At 36.9% G+C, this 22,309-nt stretch overlaps 2 protein-coding genes across 3 annotated transcripts in view; one reads left to right on the top strand and one right to left on the bottom strand.

Annotated features, from left to right (window-relative positions):
* The first annotated feature begins 362 nt into the window (after positions 1-362).
* Positions 363-7,425, top strand: p2ry2.1 (purinergic receptor P2Y2, tandem duplicate 1). Its single transcript, XM_059331796.1, has 4 exons — positions 363-699; positions 5,043-5,211; positions 6,263-6,599; positions 7,231-7,425. Exons 1-4 carry the CDS (start codon positions 363-365, stop codon positions 7,423-7,425), a joined length of 1,038 nt encoding a protein of 345 aa, XP_059187779.1.
* Positions 7,426-10,459: 3,034 nt separating this feature from the next.
* Positions 10,460-22,309, bottom strand: part of relt (RELT TNF receptor) — a 40,600-nt gene continuing 28,750 nt past the window's right edge. The window contains exons 7-11 of one of the 2 annotated variants that reach the window (XM_059331455.1): positions 19,195-19,275; positions 18,730-18,808; positions 15,697-16,080; positions 14,473-14,601; positions 10,460-13,136 (exon numbers count right to left, since the gene is read on the bottom strand). In XM_059331455.1, the coding sequence (XP_059187438.1) occupies positions 13,133-13,136; positions 14,473-14,601; positions 15,697-16,080; positions 18,730-18,808; positions 19,195-19,275 (677 nt within the window). In that variant the 3' untranslated portion in view covers positions 10,460-13,132. Of the gene's footprint in view, positions 13,137-14,468; positions 14,602-15,696; positions 16,081-18,729; positions 18,809-19,194; positions 19,276-22,309 lie in introns of those variants that run through there. The other variant, XM_059331457.1, reaches the window with a different exon arrangement.

Genomic DNA, 22,309 nt, shown 5'->3' on the forward strand with positions numbered 1-22,309 from the left:
CACACACACACACACACACAATTCGTCTCTCATTTACTCAACCACCCACTCATAAAGAGAAAGGCATCAAAGGACGTCAGCATTAGAATGATTTACATTCTGTGAAATACGCAATGACTTTTAAATGGGATGATTCACGCTATAAGCTGGATTGTGAAAATTTGATTGCAAAAACACAATGGACCAGTCGATTATCACTGCTACAGTGAATGACTTGAGGCATCCTAAAATGTAATTTAGGTTTCCTGTGACTCCATACACTCTGTTTATATGATATTGTCCTTATGGTTGTTGTAAAGTGGAAAGTATTTTCATCAACTGTTCCTTTGTACTTCTTTTCCTCAGGTGTTTTCACCACCGAGATGGCCACCTTCGACAGCAGCATGAACAACCAGACTAATGTCAGTGCCTTCTACTGTCGCTTTCAAGAGGACTTTAAATATATTCTCCTTCCTGTCAGCTACGCCCTGGTCTTTGTGATTGGCCTGGGGCTGAACGCCACAGCACTGTTTGTGATCGTGTTCCGCACTAAGCGCTGGAAGCCCTCCACTATCTACATGTTCAACCTGACCATGTGTGACACGCTCTACGTCCTCACTCTGCCCTTCCTCATCTATTACTACGCAGACGAGAATGACTGGCCCTTTAGTGAACCCTTCTGCAAAATCATACGCTTCCTATTTTATACCAACTTATACGGTACAGTGATGGCATGGTACCCACCCATACAACACATACATACAAATAAAAAAATCACAGTTTGATGTAAGATGTGGTACAGTTATGGCACAGTGATATACCACAGGACAATGCACTATTATAGAAAAGAGCAGTGGTGGAAAAAGTATTCAGATCCCTTACTTTAGTAAAAGTACTAATACCACACTGTGAAATTACTCGTCTACAGTAAAAGTCCTGCATTCAAAAATTACTGAAGTAAAAGTACAAAAGTATCAGCATCAAGATGTACTTAAAGTATCAAAAGTAAAAGTACTCGTTATGCAGAATGGTCCCACTCAGATTGTTTTTTATATTCTAAATATATTATTAGATTATTTGTATTGATGCATTTAATTTAGCAGCATTTTAATGTTGTAAACACAGGGCTCATTTTAACTACTAAATATACTGTTATGAGGATTCATTATTTTTTTTAATGTCGATTCAATTTAATTTGATCATGTTTTTTTATGTTAATTCTCAGCCTGAAAATTTATTTAAGCTGTCAGCTAAATGTAGTGGAGTAAAAAGTACAATATTTGCCTCTAAATGTAGTGAAGTAGAAGTATAAAATTGCATTAAATGGAAATACTCAAGTAAAGTACAAGTACCTCAAAATTGTATTTAAGTACAGAACTTGAGTAAATGTACTGAGTTACTTTCCACCAGATATTGTCTTTTTTTATTGAACAGCAGGTCTAGGTGCGATGTAATTACAGTGAAGATATGCACACTGCCTCTTCAGAAACTGCCTTTACATGAACTGTCAGGACTTAAGTAATGTTGTGATGTCCTAACTATACTTTATATATAGGAGGAAAGTTACCGATATTGTCAGTCAGTCATCCCCCGGCTGCAATGCAGAAATGCATTTTTTTGTTTCACCTAGTCCTGCCAAACTGTGCTGCAACTGGCTCGTACTACTGTGTTGAATTTAACAGCTTATTCAGCGATAGAATTGTGCTTTCCTACATGCTCCTCTCCAAAGACTGTATATAAAGAGTGCATACAGCAATAGCTATAGGGAGAAGTGCCCCGAGCACTATGTTATACTGTGAGTTTTTTCTTCTTCCTCTTCTGGACACAATTTCGTCCCGCTACTAGTCAAATTATATATCAAAACGTGCGGTTTGATCGGGATTAGTGTGCTCTTACTTTTCTCTATGGAATACAAATTTTCTCGAAAAACTGCCCAAAATTTTGCATTGAAGTGAATGGGACGGCTGAAAAAGAATGAGCGAAAAAGACCAATAATTGGAGATTTTCAACGTCTACTTCTCTGGCATAATTTCACCTAGAGACTCCATTTAAACTTTAAACAGTAGACACAAGTCTTGTGTATCGGTGTATTAATCCACGTTTTGATAGGTCATATCGTTTTTTATCAATCCCTGTTCAATGACCATGATCATTTTTTTAGAAATTCTGAGATTATAATGGGTGTGTATTGCATGGAATGTTCGTGTCACAGTGTGTGACATCATCGCTCAGAGTGTAGAGGGAGAGAAAAAATTGTCAAAAAATAAATTTGAAAACTGCGCTCCAGGCCGCAAATTCCACTCAACAGAAATAATTTATACATAGAAACGTAGGAAAATTTGTCTTCTCCCTCACAATCCTCTGGTAGAGCTGTCAGAGTTATGGTTTGGGCGTAGGACACACAGATGCGCCACCAACACGCACCAACAGCCCCATTGAGTCCTATATTAAAAACGCAGGAAGATTTCTGTAAAAAAGCATATTTAACAGTTTTTCAGATCACTCTTACAAAGCTATTTCTTCATTTTTCTTCACAAAAGACATATGTAGCTGTTTAGGAAGAACTCAGGACGCTCAAAGTGAAGTTGGATCAATGATAAGTATAATGGTTTTGCCAAAAATGCTTTCTGTTCGAGGCCAGAAATTCCAGTCTGTCTACCTCTGGCTGCTGTCACTGTGGCGAACATTCTACAGCTGTTAATTTCCGTTGATTGCTCTGCTCTGATTGGTCGATCCCAACTTTGATCCTTTGATGTGATTACAGTTAGAGATACACGCATGCACACACGCATGCACACACACATGCACACACACATGCGTGCGTAAGTGCTCACACTCTTCCAGATACACATGTTTCACACACTCTTCCAGATACACATGTTTCACACACACACACACACACACAAACACACACACACACACACACACACACACACACACAAACACACACACACACACACACACACACACACACACACACACACACACACACACACACACACACACACACACAGGTAACTTTATTCTATTTTATCATAACATTACTAGTATTAAGGCCCCCGTGGCCCTTTCAGAATTTCCCCAGAGGAAATTTTCTAGTTTCATTTTCAAATAAGTCCTCCCTTGTGAGGGTTAGGGAGAGTTGGGAAAAGGTGCTTGGCTTTGAACTGAAGGATGAGTGGTGGAGGGAGGCACTGATCAGGGTCAATTTACATCTTCTTGTGCTCATCTTAGCTTTTTGCAATTTAAGGTTCTCCACAAAATTAATTTCACTAAAAGTAGACTTAGTCAGTTATTTCCAGGCACAAATGATATTTGTGATACATATGATCTATCTCCAGCGGACCATGTTCATATGTTTTTTTCTTGTCCCAAACTAGCCAATTTCTGGTCATGTTTTTATAAATTGTTTACCAAAATAATAAATGAATACAAAAATGTATACAAAATTAGAACCCTGATGGGTGGTCTGTAGCGTAGTGGGTTACACAGGCGCCCCATGTATAGAGGCTACAGTCCTCGCTGTGGTGGAGCCGGGTTCGAATCTGGCCTGAGCTCCCTTTGCCACATGTCCTCCCCTCTGTCACCCCCTTTCTATCTGTCTCTCACTTTCAATAAAGCATGTAAAATGCCAAAAAAATAATCTTATAAAAAAAAATTAGAACCCTGCCCACTGATATCCATCTTTGGGGTATCTCCTTCTTCCGACTAGTCTCACTAAGGAAAATTCTGATATCATTGCTTTTGCCTCGCTCACAGCCTGCAGATGTATTCTATTACATTGGAAAGCCCAAACGCTCCCCTTGCCTCTCATGGATGAGTGATTTAATGTCTTTTCTGTCTTTGGAAAAAGTTAAATATTCCTTGAGAGGCTCAGCAGCCAATCTTTATAAAAGATGGCAACCTCTCATCACATATGTGATTACCCTCACCTCTCTGGACCCCAACTGAGTCGATTTGATGCATCCAATTTTCATTTATTATATCAAGGTTTTTTAATGAGCACACTCGGCATCTGTGTTTATTTATGTATTGCTATTGTTAGTTTTTTTTTTTATTTATTTATTTTTTTTAATTTTGTAGCTTTTATTGAGAGAGAGAGATATTGAGAGTGAAAGGGGAGACAGAGGGGAAGACATGCGGGAAAGGGCTCCGAGCTGGATTCGAACCCAGGCCGCCAACTTACGAGGACTGGGCCTCTGTGGTACGTGCTCTACCAGGTGTGCCACCGGGAACGCCCCTGCTATTGTTAGTTTAATTGTTAATGTTTCTCTTTCTCTGCTCTCTTGTCTCCCTTTATATTATTGTAATACTATGTATTTTATTGTATTATATTTATTTCTCTTTTTGTTTTGGGGGTTGTCTTTTTTGTAGTTCTTCGTTCTAATGTACCATTTAATGAACAAAAATGTGCAATAACTTATGTCTTGTATTGATGCTTATGAATGCTGATTTCCAATAAAAAATATTATATATATATATATATATATATATATATATATATATATATATATATTACTTATTTAGAGGCTGGATAATTAGCAAGCTAGCTGGCTAGTTTTCTAGCTAGCTTGCTAATTCCTCTACAGTCATGGAAAAAATTATTAGACCACTGTTTCCTTCAATTTCAATTTCTAAAGTTACATCTGTTTGGATAAATGTAATGATAACAACAAAAATAGCTGATAAGAGTTTAATTTAAGAGTTGATATCTAGACCTTTTCCAGGGTTTTCTTGATAATAACCAAAATCATTGTCAAGAAAACCATGGAAAATGGCTAGATATCAGCTCTTAAAATGTACCTTTAGTTGTATGGCATTACAAAGAACAAGAAATTGAAGAAAATATGGGTGGTCTAATAATTTCCATGATTGTGTATTAAGGGGAAATTATAGAGACAGGTGCTAAGAGCATTCAGACAGACAGTATGAGAAATATGCGTTGTTGTTTTTTACATTAAATAATTTAACCATGTTGTAGTAAAAAAACAACAACAACACACAATATGACGACATAAATGAGCATAATATATTTCTGTTATCTATATCTATCACTCTGTCAGGTTCCATTCTGTTCCTGTGCTGCATCAGTCTGCATCGTTTTGTTGGTATCTGCTATCCAGTCCGCTCCCTCCACTGGGTCACGGCCAGCCGGGCCCGGCTGGTGTCTGTGGCGGTGTGGGCCTGTGTTTTATTCTGCCAAGCACCTATCCTCTACTTCTCAAGAACCAGGTGATTTAAATGTATATATTTGTCTTTCCTTCTTTCCTTTTCTGTTCATCCCTTCATTACTTACTTAATGTCCCTCTTCATTGTATTGAAAGTGTGTTTAAGTGTGTAATATTGATTTTTCCAGGACAGTTAGAGTTCCCTAATGGGACACACTTGAGCAACCAATCTGCAGGCTAACACAATCACATTGTATCTTGTTTCTTTCATCACCCCTATCTCTATTTTATGGGTCAATGCCAAGAAAGACAGCATTACCTTTTAACCTGTTACTGTGTCCCGTCAGCGGGATATAACATTTCAGACACAGCGATATACGGCTGTAAGGGGAGGGATTTAAATCGCTAACAAGGATGTCAAACTTTTCGAGCATTTTATGTGCTAAATTTAGCTTCAACGTGGAAAACCTGTACAAAAATGTGTGTTTTCTTCAACAATAACTCTAATAATAATAATAATAATAATAAATAAGTATATGTGATATGATTCCTCAAACTTTCACCTTTCATTAAAGCCCAGAATGATGACTGTAGGTCACAGGGTTCAAAATTTATGGACATTTGGTATGTCACCATGGTTACCAAGGATGCTATCGAAGTCTCCATTAATACATAATCATAATTATTATTATGATAATTATAAAAACCTGTGTAAAATAGTTAATTTTTGAGATATCTTCATCAAATTTGAGCTGGGAGTAGGTAATATTTATACTTTGACCCCATTGTGTTTTCCAGCTCATAAGTCCCAGGTATATAAATCTGCAGGCCTGTATTTAACAAAAATATCGAGGTGGACAATAAAAAAAACATATTTTTCAGTGTGTTTCAACTTCCATCACTCAATAACAGCAGCACTTACAGTTATTCTGACTCTTTGGGAATAAACTCCTTTCAAGTGTGACCAAAACCACACATTTACTCCAAACTATTGACGAACCGCTTTCAATTTACTTTGGGTATGCCTTTGATGGGTTTTTTTTTAAGGAGTTTTAAGTTTAATGTCCAGGAATGCTGAATAATCCCAAACCATTTGTAATGATCTCCTCTGCAAGGGATGTGAAGACGGAGCGGATCTGCTATGACACCACCAGCCCAGAGCTTTTTGATGACTTTCTGGTGTACAGCTCGGTGGTGTCGGTGCTCATGTTCGCCGTGCCCTTCATGGTGGTGATGGTGACCTACGGCCTCATGGTGCGAAAGCTTCTGGAGCCGGGCTGGGGGTCTGACGGGAGCGAGAGAGGAGGCATGTCAGCCCAACGTTCCAAGCAGAAGTCAGTGAAGATGATCATCATCGTGCTGGCCATGTTCATGCTCTGCTTCCTGCCTTTCCACCTCACCAGGAGTCTCTACTACTCCTTCAGATACCTACGGCAGGTCGACCCATCACAGGTGAGGACGAACACACAGGAGAAATGTGTCATAACGATTTTGAACGCTAAGTATATAACATTTTTACAGTGATGGAAGAAGTATTCAGATCTCTTACTTCAGTAAAAGTACTAATGCCACACTGTGAAATTACTCCACTACAAGTAAAAATCCTGCATTCAAAACTTACTGAATTAAAAGTACAAAAGTATCACCATCAAAATGTACTTAAAGTATCAAAAGTACTTGTTTTTTTGGAATGGACCCACTCAGATTGTTTTGTATGTTCTAAATAAATTATTAGATTATTTGTACTGATGCTTTCATGTAAGCAGTACTTTACCTTATGTAAATACAGGGCTCATTTGAACTATTTAATATACTGTTATGAAATTTAAGTAAAAAAAAAACAACTTCAAATTGATCATGTATTTAATGTTAAATCTCGACCTGTAAAGTAACTAAAGTTGTCAGCTAAATGTAGTGGAGAAAAAAGTACAATATTTGCCTCAAAATGTAGTGGAGTAGAAGTATAAAGTTACAAAAAATGGAAATACTCAAGTAAAGTAAAAGTACCTCAAAATTTTACTTTAGTACAGTACTTGAGTAAATGTACTTACTTTCCACCACTGCATTTTTATGTGTTCATCAGATCAGCTGTAAGTTGCTGGAGGCCTCCAGCATTGCCTACAAGGTGACTCGACCTTTGGCCAGCGCCAACAGCTGTGTGGACCCCATCCTTTACTTCCTGGCTGGGCAGGACGTCCGCAGTAATCTCACCAAGAAGTTCAAGTCGTCTTCATCAAAAACAACAAGTGTGAGCAAACGCTTGACGACAAAACTCTGATCCGATGCCTGAAGCTATATTTGTCAAAATGTGAAAAAGCTGTAGTGACAAGTACAGCGCTTATTAGACTGAGACTGAAACTGTATTTCCATCATTTACCAGTAGAAGTACATTTTCAGATTTTACTTAAATAATATTTTTCTCTTTTTAGGGGTGAACTGTACAGTGGCCCTGAGAGCTCACAGTGCTGCAACTTAAGAAAACACATGCAAATACACAAAACGCAAGCAAATTGAGAAAACATCTTCATCAATTTGACAACACAAGCACAGAATTTAGAAAACGCTGCAAAGACCACAACACAACAGAAGTGTTTCCAGAGGACACTTAAAAGTGATGCACACATCTGGAAACGCTTGTGATATTATCACGTTTTTTCAATGATATTTTCACCACGATCATAGCATGCTAGCGTTAGTGGCTGATCATAGCATGCTAGCGTGAGCGTGCTAGCAAGACCAAGACCAACTCGATGCCGTTGAGATAGACCAACTAAAACATGAATCATTAATTTATTTGATTTGTTTAACTGCGATGTGATTGATACGGGCTAGCGGGCTAACGTTATATATCACGTTATAACATGTAAATATCATTATCATGAAATAATGTGATAATATCACTTTATAAAGTTATAACGTGAATCATTCATTTATTTGATTTGTTTAACTGCAATGTGATTGATACAGGCTAGCGGGCTAACATGAAAAATCATGAAATAACATGATAATTTCATGTTATAACGTGAAATAACGTGATAATATCACAAGCGTGTCCAGACGTGTGCATCACTTTTAAGTGTCCTCTGGAAACACTTCTGTTGTGTTGTGGTCTATTTGCAATGTTTTTTCTTATTGTGTTGTGTTGTGATCTTTGTGATCGTTTTCTAAATGCTGCGCTTGTGTTGTCAAATTGATGAAGATGTTTTCTCAATTTGCTTGTGTTTTGTGTATTTGCACGTGTTTTCTTAAGTAGCAGTGTTGTGAGCTCTCAGGGCCACCGTAGTGAACTGTCCCTTTAAAACTTATTTGAATGTGCTGGAGCAGTGTGTATGTGTGTTTGTGTGTGTGTGTGTGTGTGTGTGTGTGTGTGTTTGTGTGGGCCACTTTGTGTCACAAAATGTGAAGGAACTAAAAACTAATATCATAATAAATGTATGAATTTTGACAAAATTGTTGTGATGTTGATATTTTTTAATGATATTTTCTTAGAAGAGTAGATGCCGTATAATTCATTCATTCATTCATTCATTCATAATTCGTTTTCTTTTGTTAGTTTATTGATTGTCTGTTTGCAACTGAGCAGCTGAGCAGGGTATTTGAAACCAGAGAAGTAAGCTGCCTTTTGTTTGGTAACGTATCCGTGGTGGAAGAAGTAGACCTGTTCATATCCTTTAGTGAAGTAGAAATCTAAAGAACAATGTAAAAGTCCTGCATTGAAAATCCTAAAGAAAAATCCTGTGTTAGCAGCTAAATGTAGTTAAAGAATTAAAGTTAAAGTACTGCTTTTGCACCTCTGACTGATTTTTACTTGATGTCACTGACCTATAGCTCCATTTCCAGCCATTTATTTGAAACAGTATATATAAAACTGCATATTAAACAGTAAAGAAATTACTTTCTATACTATTCTATATGCAGTGACACTGGAGCGGTTGTGAAAAAATTACAAACCCTGTTACAAGTTTTTGGACTTTTTCTCTAATCTTTGATTTTTGTTGAGATATTGGAGCATTAATTGGAATGAAACCCTGTGAGAAGTTTGGAGGTAAAAATCTTTATTTGGTGGGGCTGTTAACAACTCACAGACATTTGAAATGTGACCCTGACTGAATTGCTTTTTGTTTAGCTGTCAGAAGCCAAAAGGTTGCAAACTACTGGTTTAGTCCTTAACAATGTGTTGTTTATTAAAAGCTTGGAACAAGTGCAGTATTTGCGTCTGAAATGTATCGGAATGGAAGTTTAAAGCAGCATAAAATGGAAATACTTAAATCGACTACAAGTACCCTTAAAAACAAGTACAGTACTTGAGTACATGCACTTACTTATTTTCCACCACTGGGTGGTATTACTTTTGGTTTATGGGAAGAGTAATGTTAGCTGCAATGTTACTGAGCCACTTAATCTCATCATTATTGGATGCTCTTAATTTACCTTCTCCATGGTCATTTTACCTAATAAACACCAGACCACCACTAGAGGGCGACACTGCCCAACAAACAAGACTGGCTGTTACTGATGGCGTTTAAGTTTTATCTCAATTTTTGAGTATGAGCATCAAAATGTACTTAAAGCACTATAGGTTGAAGTCCCTATTATGCAGAATGGCTTATATAGAGTCAGTTTTTTTATTGTATTATATGATGGAATTATAGTTACTTTACTTAAATGTTGCAACTAAAGGTGGAGCTTCTTTTAGTTATGTTATATACAGTCATGGAAAAAATTATTAGACCACCCTTATGTTCCTCAATTTCTTATTCATTTTAATGCCTGGTACATTTTTCATCAAGAAAACCATGGAAAATGTCCAGATATCAGCTCTTAAATTAAACTCTTATCAGCTATTGTTGTTGTTATCATTATATTTGTCCAAACAAATGTACCTTTCGTTGTACCAGACATTAAAATGAAATTGAAAAAAACAATGGTCTAATAATTTCTTCCATGACTGTAGGAACATTAGGATGGTGTCACCTATTATAATATATTATAGTTTATTTTCGCATATAGGTTATTAATACATAATATAAATAAACTAACTAGTTACTAAAGCCAAATAAAACATAGTTAACTAAAAAAGTATATTTGCCAAAATATTTGTAGTGGAGTAGACATAAAATAGCATAAAGTGGAAATACTCAAGCACAAGTACCTAAAAGCTGAACCCAAGAACATTACATTCCACCACTGAAAGCACCATTACTGTATGTCACCAGCAAGAACTGCAAAAAAAAAATCCACACTTAAAATACACCTCTTCTTTATTTCAAGAGTAAAAACATCATACAGAAAAATGTAATATTATAAATGCAATCTACGAAGTTGATGAGATGAATGTTTTATATCCTTCCTTCCTTCCGACCTTCCTTCCTACGAGCACCACTTCAGCTTGAAAACATTTAATAATAATAATCCTTATAATAGTAATAAAAACAGATCAAATGAAAACATGTAACTGCGGCAGCCATTAAATATCCTCCAGTCCTCCAGACATGTTGTCGTACTCCTCTCAACATAAGAAAATATGAAAATGAGTGGATTTAAAAACCCCTCTATTATTATAGTACACTCTTTAAAAGCCATGAGGATGTGAACTGAAGCCAAGTGAGCTGCATGACTTTGAGGCATCGTAACCACTAATCCTCTGCAGCCACTGGTTGGTTGATTTAATTAAACTGTAAAAAATAAATATGTGTGTTTGCATGTGGGAGTGGCTCCTTGCAGTTATGGAGATTACATAACTGGAGTCTGGCTGTGTGTGTAGGACTTCAGGATTTAAAAGTTCATGATTAAAACACTGAAATACTGAATCCAAATCATGCTGATTTTAACCAGAATTCAGCTTATATCCTTGAACGAGTTAACCAGTTTCTGATTGATGGATTACAAATGTGACTTGTTGGTGCAGTGCAGTTGTCTTTCACCTCATACATAATCTCTGCTAAAATTAAAAAAGCCAGTTCTGTTTCTCGATACCCACCCATATTTACATATGTACAATCATTTACATGTTCTATTCTACAAAAGTGAAATCTATCGACCCATTTAACTTTCTCACCCCAGGACCCAAATGACAGTCGCAGCCTCCTACTGCCATGATTGGGATGCAGTGATACAGTATTGGGGGCCAATTCTGAGAACACATTTTGGCCCCTGATCACCAACTTGGACCTAGTCTAAGAGCTTAAAAGTTGCAAATGTTAATAATGCTGACTGTGGGAAGGTGTACAGATGCATCTCAATAAATTAGAATATGAAGGACAAGTCCTTTTCCAGTAGTTCAAGTCAAATAGCCCCAACCAAGTATTGAGTCATATAGATGGACATACTTTTCAGAGGCCAACATTTCCATATTAAACATACTTTTTAAAATTGGTCTTTTGTAATATTAAAATGTTTTGAGACACTGAATTTTAGGTCTTCATAAATGTAAGACATAATCATTATATTTAGAAGAAATTAAATAAACTAGAACATTTCTGAAGAAATTTTGAGTGTGCTTAACTCTGGCCCGTGACTCTCACCCAAACATTATTGGATTACAATTTGGAAGGAAGAAATTGTTTTTTTAGAGTGATCAGAAGAAACTGGTAGCTTTGCTTTCCTCAAGAAATGTTCCCTCCTTCTTAAGCAGTCTATGAGGCTGTGGGTGCGTGTTGGTGGATCATCTGTGCGGAGAAGTAAAATTTTCCTACGTTTCTATGTATAAATTATTTCTGTAAAGTGGCATTTGCGGCCTTGAGCGCAGTTTCCAAATTTATTTTTTGACAAAATTTTCTCTCCCTCTGCACTCGAGTGATGATGTCACCCACTGTAGCCTCTCCATAGGGTAGTATTTTGGCGTGTTTTTGCAGAGTAATTTGAAAACCATTTGCCGAAACCCTTAGAAAAGTCATAGCACACTTGTCATGGCCGAGGCAGTCGATTTGATGCCTTTTTAGTGTACGTGCGACCAAAACTTGGGGAGGAGTAGTCGACTGAAAAAAACATGGAAGAAACGGAAGAATAAAATCTAGGGTTAAACCCGGTGGATAGTATATAATGTGCTCTTTCAAGCAAACTCAATTAAGACATGAAATGTTTCATTCTGTGTGTATTGGATCTATATAATGTGTTATTTCAACTTTTTGAATTTAATTACTGACATAAATAAACTTTTCTATGATATTCTAATTTATTGAGATGCACCCGTGTGTCACTGAGTGAATGTTTCTCTCACTGAACTGTGAGTTCATCTTCTGTTAAGACTACATTCAACATCTTCAAGGTCAAAAACTTAAACACAGCCCCTCATCCTGCCTGAGCAGAAGAAGAGAGGCGAGTTCACTAAACTTGTAAAACAACAAAATATAATATTGTGTCTTTATAATACTTTCTGTAGTGCTACTATAGTCTTTAATCAAGTGTCTTATGACCCAAAGTCATATAGGTTTCTACTTCAGCCAAGCCAGATTGGCTCAGTCTTTTGGGAATGAAAACCTTTTAGTTCATATGGCATTTAATTCAGACAACTTGGCTTGTTTCAATCTAACTTCTGTTTCAGCTTTGCCTGTCTGTGTCAGTTTTGTATTCCACAGTGTTCAGTGTACACAAGTAGTGTATGTTTTATCCCGTGTCTATTTTCTTTACATGGAAGCACAAATATAGGGGCCAAGAGGTTATTTCTTCTTCCTCTTAGTGTGACAATCTATCATCACAAAGCTCCACGTTTTCTTTGGATTGGGGACAGTGAAGCAGCTGTGATTTGAGTTAAACTTCTACGATGGTGCATCTGATTCATCTGTAAAGTACAATATTGTTTTATATATAACAATAAATACAGTTATATTCCTCTTATCACCGTGAATAGAAACAACTTCTCCCAGCAGGAGGTGGTTCTTGTGGTTTCTTGGTGAAACACCCTTCCTGCCAGCGGTCAAGTTGTTGGCGAATGACGAGGTCATTTTCAGCGAGGTAGCGTTATCATACACCGTCTCTCTGTCTCTTCACCTGAAAAGAGAGAGTCAAGGGTGAGGACATGAAGGAAACACTGCAAGAAGGAAACAGATTTTACTTTATGGAGCTTTGATTTTTAAGAAAGGTACTCCTGTTGTTATACAGTATTTATGTTCACTTAAATAAACGGTTTCAATAAAACTACTTGTGACATGTCATATTTGGCTTTGATTGAACATTTGCTCTATATCATCATATATATCTATATACATATCATATAAGAGGTCTTTTATTCCCTGGACCATACAGGCACTGAACGCCAAATGATGAAGACATCAGGATTTAAATGCATCTTAATGTTGAAAAATCTGCTCTTTTATTTATTTGCTATTATTAATTAGTCAGTTTGTGCTTTGTTTAAAATGGGAAGGTTTGATGGAGGGTGTTTGCTTGTTTCTATGTTTTATTATTATTATTATTATTTCCTTTTTTATGTGAAGCATTTTGTGCTACATTTCTCTTGTGTGAAAATTGCTATACAAATAAAGTCTGATTGGTTGGTTGATTGATTGATTGATTGATTGATTGATTGATTGATTGATTGATTGATTGATTGATTGATTGATTGATTGATTGATTGATTAAATGTGTTCACCTGATGCTGCTGGTTCCTGCCCATTGGCACAATTGTTTGTTGCTGTATGTTTTTATTGGAGTATAGTGTATTGCTAGTGTATTTATTTATTACTTTTGTGTATTTATGTATATTTATATATTGTCATGTTTGTATCTTATATATTGGAGAAGCCAAAGGAAAATTTCCACCATGGACAATGGGCAATAAAGTCTAATCTAATCTAATCTAATCTAAATATCTTTTGAGCCTTTTCAAAGTACACTTGTCTTATTATTCTGAATTTGGACTGATTTTGAAGCATAAATAAGGCGAGGCTGCTCACTACCGCTTTTGTCCACAGGGTGCGCCAAAATCAAAGCAAAATGTAGTTTTGATGAAAGGCTCCACCACATGATTACTGTAATAATGCAGTAAGAGTATGAGCAGACAACAGGAAACATTTCCCAAACGCTCATTTCAACAAGCTCATTTCCCAAATTATTTTGGAGACAGTCCTCTGATAAACTGATCACACTGTGTGTAATTTCCTTTCCCAGAAAAACAGATCACATAATTCAGCGCTGGCCAGAAGACTGTGAGCCGACATGCTGATGATTTAAAGCTACTTCACAGCACTTTAAGCCATAAAAATTAGGAGCGTGCTGTGTGGAAGAAATGAGGAAGGAGAGGGCTGATTACAGCAAGCAGTCATGGGCTAGAAGCAAAAAGAGAGCAGGAGGTAGAGATAGTGTGACGGTGTGTTGCATGTTTTACCTCCTGATGCTGAATGATGATGAGGAACAGAAGGATTTCCCCCCAAACAGGGAGTTTCTCTGCTCCTGGGATGATGTCTTGGTTTCCACAGGGACAGGCTTCTGCTCCGGGATCTGAGTGACTTGAAACCTGTCAATAAAGCAAGAGACTGTGTTTAATCATATTTTCTCTTACTTTTTCAATTAACTAATTTAACTGTAGATCTGAACTTCTTCCATTAAAGATTAACATGTACCATTTATAAATGATTCTGGCCTCAACTGTAAATGTGTCAGCAGCAGAAGAAGTATTCAGATAGATCAGTAAAGTAACTATATTATGTAAAAGATAGATAGATAGATAGATAGTTAGATAGATAGATAGATAGATAGATAGATAGATAGATAGAAAGATAGATAGATAGATAGATAGATAGAAAGATAGATAGATAGATAGATAGATAGATAGATAGATAGATAGATAGATAGATAGATAGATAGATAGATAGATAGATAGATAGATAGATAGATAGATAGATAAACCTTTAACTTATAACAATGCATCATATTGTATAAAATTATCATATTTATTTTACATATTTTGTACAACTGAGGCCACAATTTATGTGCACTTATTTTAATGTTCGTTATTTGAAATTAATTATTCATTATTATTTAGTGTGTTTTCATTCATTCATGATATTATCCATCATGCAATCCGTGTTCTTTTAAAACAAAAATCTTATCTTTAATCTTATTTTTAGCTTTATTACCAAGCAGCCTTATTTTTTTCATTTTATTTTATACATTCATTATGGTATTCTAGCCCTGTTTTATGTCAATCTTATGTCTATAAATACAGTCGTCCATAAAATTGGAATAATTTTGTTTTTCAGACACAATCCTCTATTAATTGTCGTTTCATTTTCATTGTGATATGTTTGAAAGGGATTGATCAACAAAGTTTTGAGAAGATGTACACTTTATCTATCAAGAATAAATCACATTATCACAACCATTTCATGGAAAGAGGGAAAAAAATGTATTCCAACTTTATAATAAATCTTTAGAAATAACTATAGCTCCCAAATAAATTTAGTAAAAAATCCAGTTTTGGCCTCTGAAATGTGGTGGACTAGATGTAAAGAGTAGCATAAAAATGGAAAAGTAACATATAATAATATAACAGTAATATATTTTCATGTCCTTTGTGCATTAGATATGAAACAATATGAACGTGTCTCACCTCCCCACAGACAAAACCGGCAGCTCTCCCTCCTCCCTCGACTTCACGTCACTCCTCTCCACCTTCTCCTGGACACTATTTGGCACGACAGCTTGTGAACACTGGTTGTCTAAAAACATCCGGTCCAGCAGCGGGCTCTTCTGCTGGTCTGAGGACGTGTCCAGGGAGGGCAGGATGAGGCTCTGGGGGGGCTTCAGGGGGTCTTTGAAGGAGTCCAGGGGAGGTATGAGGACAGCGGGCCATTTCCTCTGGGCGCAGCGGGTGCAGCGGTAGCCGTGTTTGGGGGCCAGACCGGAGAGTCCAGAGATGGTGTGGAGGTGGGACTGATGGGGGCACAGCCTGGGGAGAGAGCGGAACGGGGACAGGGGAGACAGCATCGGGAACCTGGGAGGAGGAGCAGGAGAGGAGGGAGTCGGATCAATACTTATTCATTTCAGAGATGGTTGTCACATCAGTAGATGTTACTGATAATTCAGAGATTTAAACCTTTAATCGGCAACATTTTTTCCCATGTTTATTTAATGTACAGTATATAATGCATCTGGAATCACCTCTACTCCTCATGATTTAGTTTTATGTTTCTTTGTGGATATTTTGAGTCTCTTCCATGTTTTTTGAGAGACATTTTGTGGGCCATGGGGGCCACAGACACTTTAAACAGTGATCCATCCATATACATGACTTTTAAAAACAAAAAAACAATAGTAATACAATTGAACATTTGAGAAAATGTTGAACTTTTTAAAAATGCTAATTTGGCTCATAATTAAAGTCAAAGTTATTATAATTATTATTTTTAATTTATTTTATTCATGTATTGTTTGGTTTAGCAGGTGATAAGGGACAAGAAAAAATATATTGGAACATGTGCCATTATGTAAACTGTTGCTATGTTTTATATAGGCCTACATGTTATCCAATATAACATGTAGGCCTATAGCCTATCCTTGGCGGAGCTAATAAACAATGCTATGTTGTTAATGTAACACTTCCCGAGGCTCCTTTTCAAAGCAAAACCTTGACTTTTATTGTGAAGTACGTAGCAACACCCAATTTAGTGTAGGCTTACTTAGGCGTTAGACGGTGGTACAAGTGAGTATTTGTACACTTTTAATAAACTGTATTATTCTAAATGTCTGTATTTTACTTTAACTGATATATTTTATCATCTCATGTCTTTTTTGTCTAATTTTATTGTCTATTTGCCCTTGTTTCAATGTGTTGCATTCATATTTATTTGGGTTTTATTATAAAGCACTTTAAGCTACATGTCTTATACAGAAAGCTCTTTATAACCAAAGTAAATTATATTAAAATGTTTAAGTTTTATCTCTCAGCTCGTTCACCCAGGCCTCTTTAGTTTTTGTCTTTCCACTGTTCTTTTGTGCAGAGAAATGCAGAGCAAAAGAGATGAATGCAGCTGTGTCCTGCGTTGAAATAGCGAGTGTTGACCTGTAGTGACCTCTGCAGAACGTCAGCCACACACACACACACACACACACACACACACACACACAGACACAAGGGAGCTGAAAGCTTTTTTCAGATTTCGGTGTGCATATCGTGTGTGCGTGTCAGAATGTTCTGGAACCTAAAGCTCACATGTTACAGCGTCCCATTGATCAGCTGCACACAGCCAGAGGCCCCTGAGACCCCGAGCTATTGTGATGTGGCATAATATGGAGAGTAATGGATCCCATCACTATCCTGATAATGTTGATGAACTTCTGTGTAAGTAGCTGGGTTGGCACAGCAGCACAGAATACAGGGGTCAGTTTGGAGTATGAAGATGACTTCTCTGCTGTGTCCACTGTGGTACGAAGCAGCATGTTGCTGGATTTGTTAGATTAACTTCTGACTACTTGAGCACTTTAATGACCGCAGATTACAACCAAGGCTCCGGCCACAACTACCCTTGGGCATGTAAATCGTGCGACTTCAAGCGATTCGACAGCCAATGAGCTTAGTGACAGACTGGCTGTTTAGACCTCATGACTCAAGAGACGGCGATTACAACTGTGTCACACATTCACTCACACATGTGGGAGTGAGTCACTGTCAGGGATCAGACCACTGCAGAGCTGTGCTGAGGAAATGAAAGTGTGTATTGCTATGAGATTATTTACCTTTTTTCTTTGTTGAAAAAGTGCAACAATACCTGCAGATCTAAAAAATCTGCTGTTGATGGGCAGATGGTTTTCTGATTGGAACTAATGAGTACATTCTGCGGACTGGAGACAAACTAGAACTGTATTTTTTTTCATTCATCATTATGTCATTATTATTGTCTTGGTCATTATGATTATTTTCACCTTTTTTTTGGTCTAACTTTGTATAGCATGTGCTGTCTGACAGGTCGGGCGGGGGGGTTCTGTTTCTGTGTTTTGTATTGTTAATGTGTTTAAAAACAATAAAGTAGCTTTAAAAAAATAAAAAGTGCAATAATAATAAAAAGGATACATCTATAGATCTTTCATAGTGAATTATTATGCATTCTAATTTTTATCTTCTCTCTGTTGAACATCTGGCCATACACACTAACATAAACACACATTCAGCACATAGATTTTTATTACGAGAATTTTTTTTTTTTGCCAAGAGCCTTCTTCCAAACTTTCCTAGCTTTTTTATTCAGCTTGACCCGGCAGCATGACTGAGCAAAAGTATATCCTGAAGGTACAGGTGCATCTCAATACATTAGAATATGATGGAAAAGTCAATTTCCAGTAGTTGAAGTCAAACAGCCCCAACCAAGTATTAAGTCATAAAGATGGACATACTTTTCAGAGGCTAACATTTACATATTAAACATACTTTTTAAAATTGGTCTTCTGTAATATTACTTTTTTTTTGAGACACTGAATTTTAGGTCCTCATTAAATGTAAGCCATATTCATTATAATTAGAAGAAATTAAATAAATTAAAACATGAAATGTTTCATTTTGTGTGTAATGGATCTATATAATGTGTTATGTTGTGTGTGTGTGTGTGTGTGTGTGTGTGTGTGTGTGTAAGTGAGTGTGTTCTCATACTTGATTGACGAGCCTTTGCTCATGGCCATCTGTTTGCTCTCGTACTCTAGCAGCAGTTCCTCCAGCGCAGCAGCATTTTCTGAAACACACACACACCACCAGTTAATAAAGATGAGTAACAGTCAATACTGTAAATCACAACAATCAAACTCTCTCAAATTCTGTCTGCTGGAATGTAGTTTCAGACCAATAACATTCATCTCTGTGCTTATTGGTGATTGATTTGAAAATGAACTTCCCTTTGTTTTACTTTTCAAACTTTTTAGCCCCTTAAAAAAACGCCCGACGTCTCTGCTGTGTTTGTATTCCTAACAGTAAACCGTTAAGGACGCAGTTAAAGAGCGGATGGTCTGTCTGTCATGAATGTGACGTACTCTGATGACATTGTGTTCCCGTCTAAAGCCACAGGAGATGAACTGACTGACCACTAGCTCGTAAGCGACAAAACGGCTGCTCAACACCCACCTTTCTTCTCAGTGATAAGGCGAACCAGAACACTGATGGTGTCTTCATTCAGGTCGTCAGATATGTAGGGACAATTGTTACCTAAAGCAAGCAAAAGAGACAGAGAAATTCACTCTTCTTTATATCTTCAACACTATATGTTGCATTTTTAGGTTTAATCAAGATCTGGTTAATTTACATTTTTATCCAAGTGACTACCAAAATACATATAATGCAAATTATCCATATATTAACAAGTAGTTTCATCTATATATGTATATATACTTGCAGCATATTATCCATAATTGTTACCAGTTTTGTGGTACTGTTGAAAGGATTGGGTATTTTCCATATTCAGTCATGAAAAAAAGTTTTACACCACCCTTGCTTTCTTCAATTTCTTGATCATTTTAATGCCTGGTACAACTAAATTTACATTTGTTTGAACAAATATAATGAGCTCATATCTAGACATTTTCCATGGTTTTTTGAAAATGATTTTGGTTTTTATCAAATAATTTGAAAACCATTTGCCGAAACCCTTAGAAAAGTCATAACACACTTGTCATGGCCGAGCCGGTCGATTTGATGCCTTTTTAGTGTATGTGTGACCAAAGCTCTAGTAGTTGACTGGAAAAAAACCATGGAAGAAACCAAAGAATAAAATCTAGGATTAAGCCTTGTGAATAGTATATAGTGTGATCTTTCAAGCACACTCCATTATGCTCTGAAAGTGTAAGGGCACTAAAGTGTGAAAAATACCAATTCTATGTAATGTTGCTTTAAATAACTGTGACAGCTACTTCATTTACAGATAGAGACAGATAGAGTGCACACAGTTCACACAGTGCATGTCACTGCAGGGATACTGTGCCTCAGTGCACGATGGGACTGATAAGGATGGACGTGGATGACTGAACAGCAAAGAATAGATACGCCTCCATGGCAACCCCCCCCCCAACCATCCCATAATAGAAGCACAGTGAGGCAGCCGAGAGGAGAGGGATGAGGGTGCATGGGGGATCCAGAATAGCTCAGTCAGCGATCACACTCCATTCAAAAGCACACAAGGCTTTATGTGTGTGTGTGTGTGGTGGACCAGACCCCCACCCCCCACCCCCCAATGACAGGTGACTGTGTGTATCTGCACAGCATTTAAATGTGACTGTATAGATGCATGTGTGTCTATGTGCGTGTCATTCTTGCATAAGCAGTGTCAGGCTGTTGTTAGGCCATAACAATAGCTGCGTCTCCACAGTGGTTGTTGCTATGTAAGGGCAACGGCATCCATTTCACAGTGTGGCACTCTTTCTCTTCTATTTATTCCTTCAACAGAGTCAGACTCATGTGTTCAATGTTTTAGTGTCAGACACTTTAAGTCACCAGTCAGCCATCTTGTTTTCACAAACCAACTCTTCACCAGATTGGAAACACTCAAATTTAGGGACCTAGTTGATTTTAAAATATCACAATTTATGTTTAAAGTAATTCATCAAAAAGTACCACAAAGTACCCAGGGGCTGTTTCAGGTCAGGGTAAGTACACATGCCCTGCCAGGTATATGTGCGCTGAAAACACCAGATAAGAACAAACTCTAAGTATCATTGCATTACAAGTAAAGGAGTGAGAATATGGAACAACTGCAGCGATTAAATGAAATCATGCACAACAATTGTTAAGTTAAAAAGGCTTCTGAAAAATGATATGCTACATAAGTAAAGGTTACAAACTGGATGAGGACGTTCTTGTAACTGCCTTCAGTGTTTTGTTTTGTTTTGTTGTTTGTTTGTTTTCTTTGCGGGAGTAATAGAAATTCTCTGATCTAAATAGTTTGATATACTATGGTTGCCTGAAAAAAAAAATGGATATAAATTATGGCACGCCGTTCAGGAAATTATTATATATGGATTCAAAACCTGAGAATATATATTAAAACCTGAGTATATATATTGCAGGTATTAACCGAATGTTTTAATATATATTCTCAGATTTTCAATATTTAGTCTAAGATTTTCAATACATATTCTCGAGTTTCTATATATATTCTCAGACTTTTAATATATATTCTCAGGTTTCAATATATATTCTTAGGTTTTGAATCCATATGTATATAATAATTTCCTGAACAGCGACTGGTTCTAAGTCGACTGGTTCTTATATTTATCTCTTTACTTAGAAGGGGCAGATGCATGTATAGGGTTATATATACTGTATGTGTGTATATGTATAAGGTTATATATACTGTACGTGTGTATATGTATAAGGTTATATATACTGTATGTGAGTATATGTATAGGGTTATATATACTGTATGTGAGTATATGTATAGGGTTATATATACTGTATGTGAGTATATGTATAGGGCTATATATACTGTATGTGAGTATATGTATAGGGTTATATATACTGTATGTGTGTAAATGTCTATATGTTTATATGCTTATATAGATCTGTATAACAGTGTGTATGTGAGTATGTGTATGTATATATGCATCTAACCTACGTTGTGGTTGTTTATTTTTCGGTTCAAAAAGAAGAATTAATAATATCGAGTTTCAGTTTAACCTTCGGAATAATTTTTTTTTAAATGAAGCAGTTTTGTGAAACTTTCATGACTGAAATTGAAGCTGCTGAACTTCACATTTCTCTGTGCCCTTGTGGCTGAGTAGGCTGAGTAATCACAGAGTTGCAGGTTTGATTCCAACTCACAACACTTCACGTGTTATCGACCCTGCATCTGCCTTCTCTGTTTCTCTCCTTCAGCTTTCCTGCCACTGTGCTCTCTAATAAGTCAAACTTTTCTCCATCTGCAGCTCTGCAGTCAGATTCTAGTCCTGCCGAGCTAAGGTTGACCTTGCTGTAATTCATCCCCTTGGGTGTTCCCCCTGAACGGAGCTGATGAGAAAAGTGCTGGAGTAGGAAGTTTACCTCTAACCTTAGCCACACAGACAGACAGTCAACACACTGCAACAAGGATAGTTACATAACAAGAAGAGAGGAAGAGAGACAAAGTTTTCCCATGCAGCATCCATTGCCCTCTGATCATTCACTGTCTGCCTGCAGTATTTTACTTCCTCTTTACTAACTTTATTGAGTGTGCTTGAAAGAGCACACTATAAAGTATTCACTGGGCTTA

Source organism: Centropristis striata, chromosome 4, assembly GCF_030273125.1.
Source record: "Centropristis striata isolate RG_2023a ecotype Rhode Island chromosome 4, C.striata_1.0, whole genome shotgun sequence".
NCBI lineage: Eukaryota > Metazoa > Chordata > Actinopteri > Perciformes > Serranidae > Centropristis > Centropristis striata.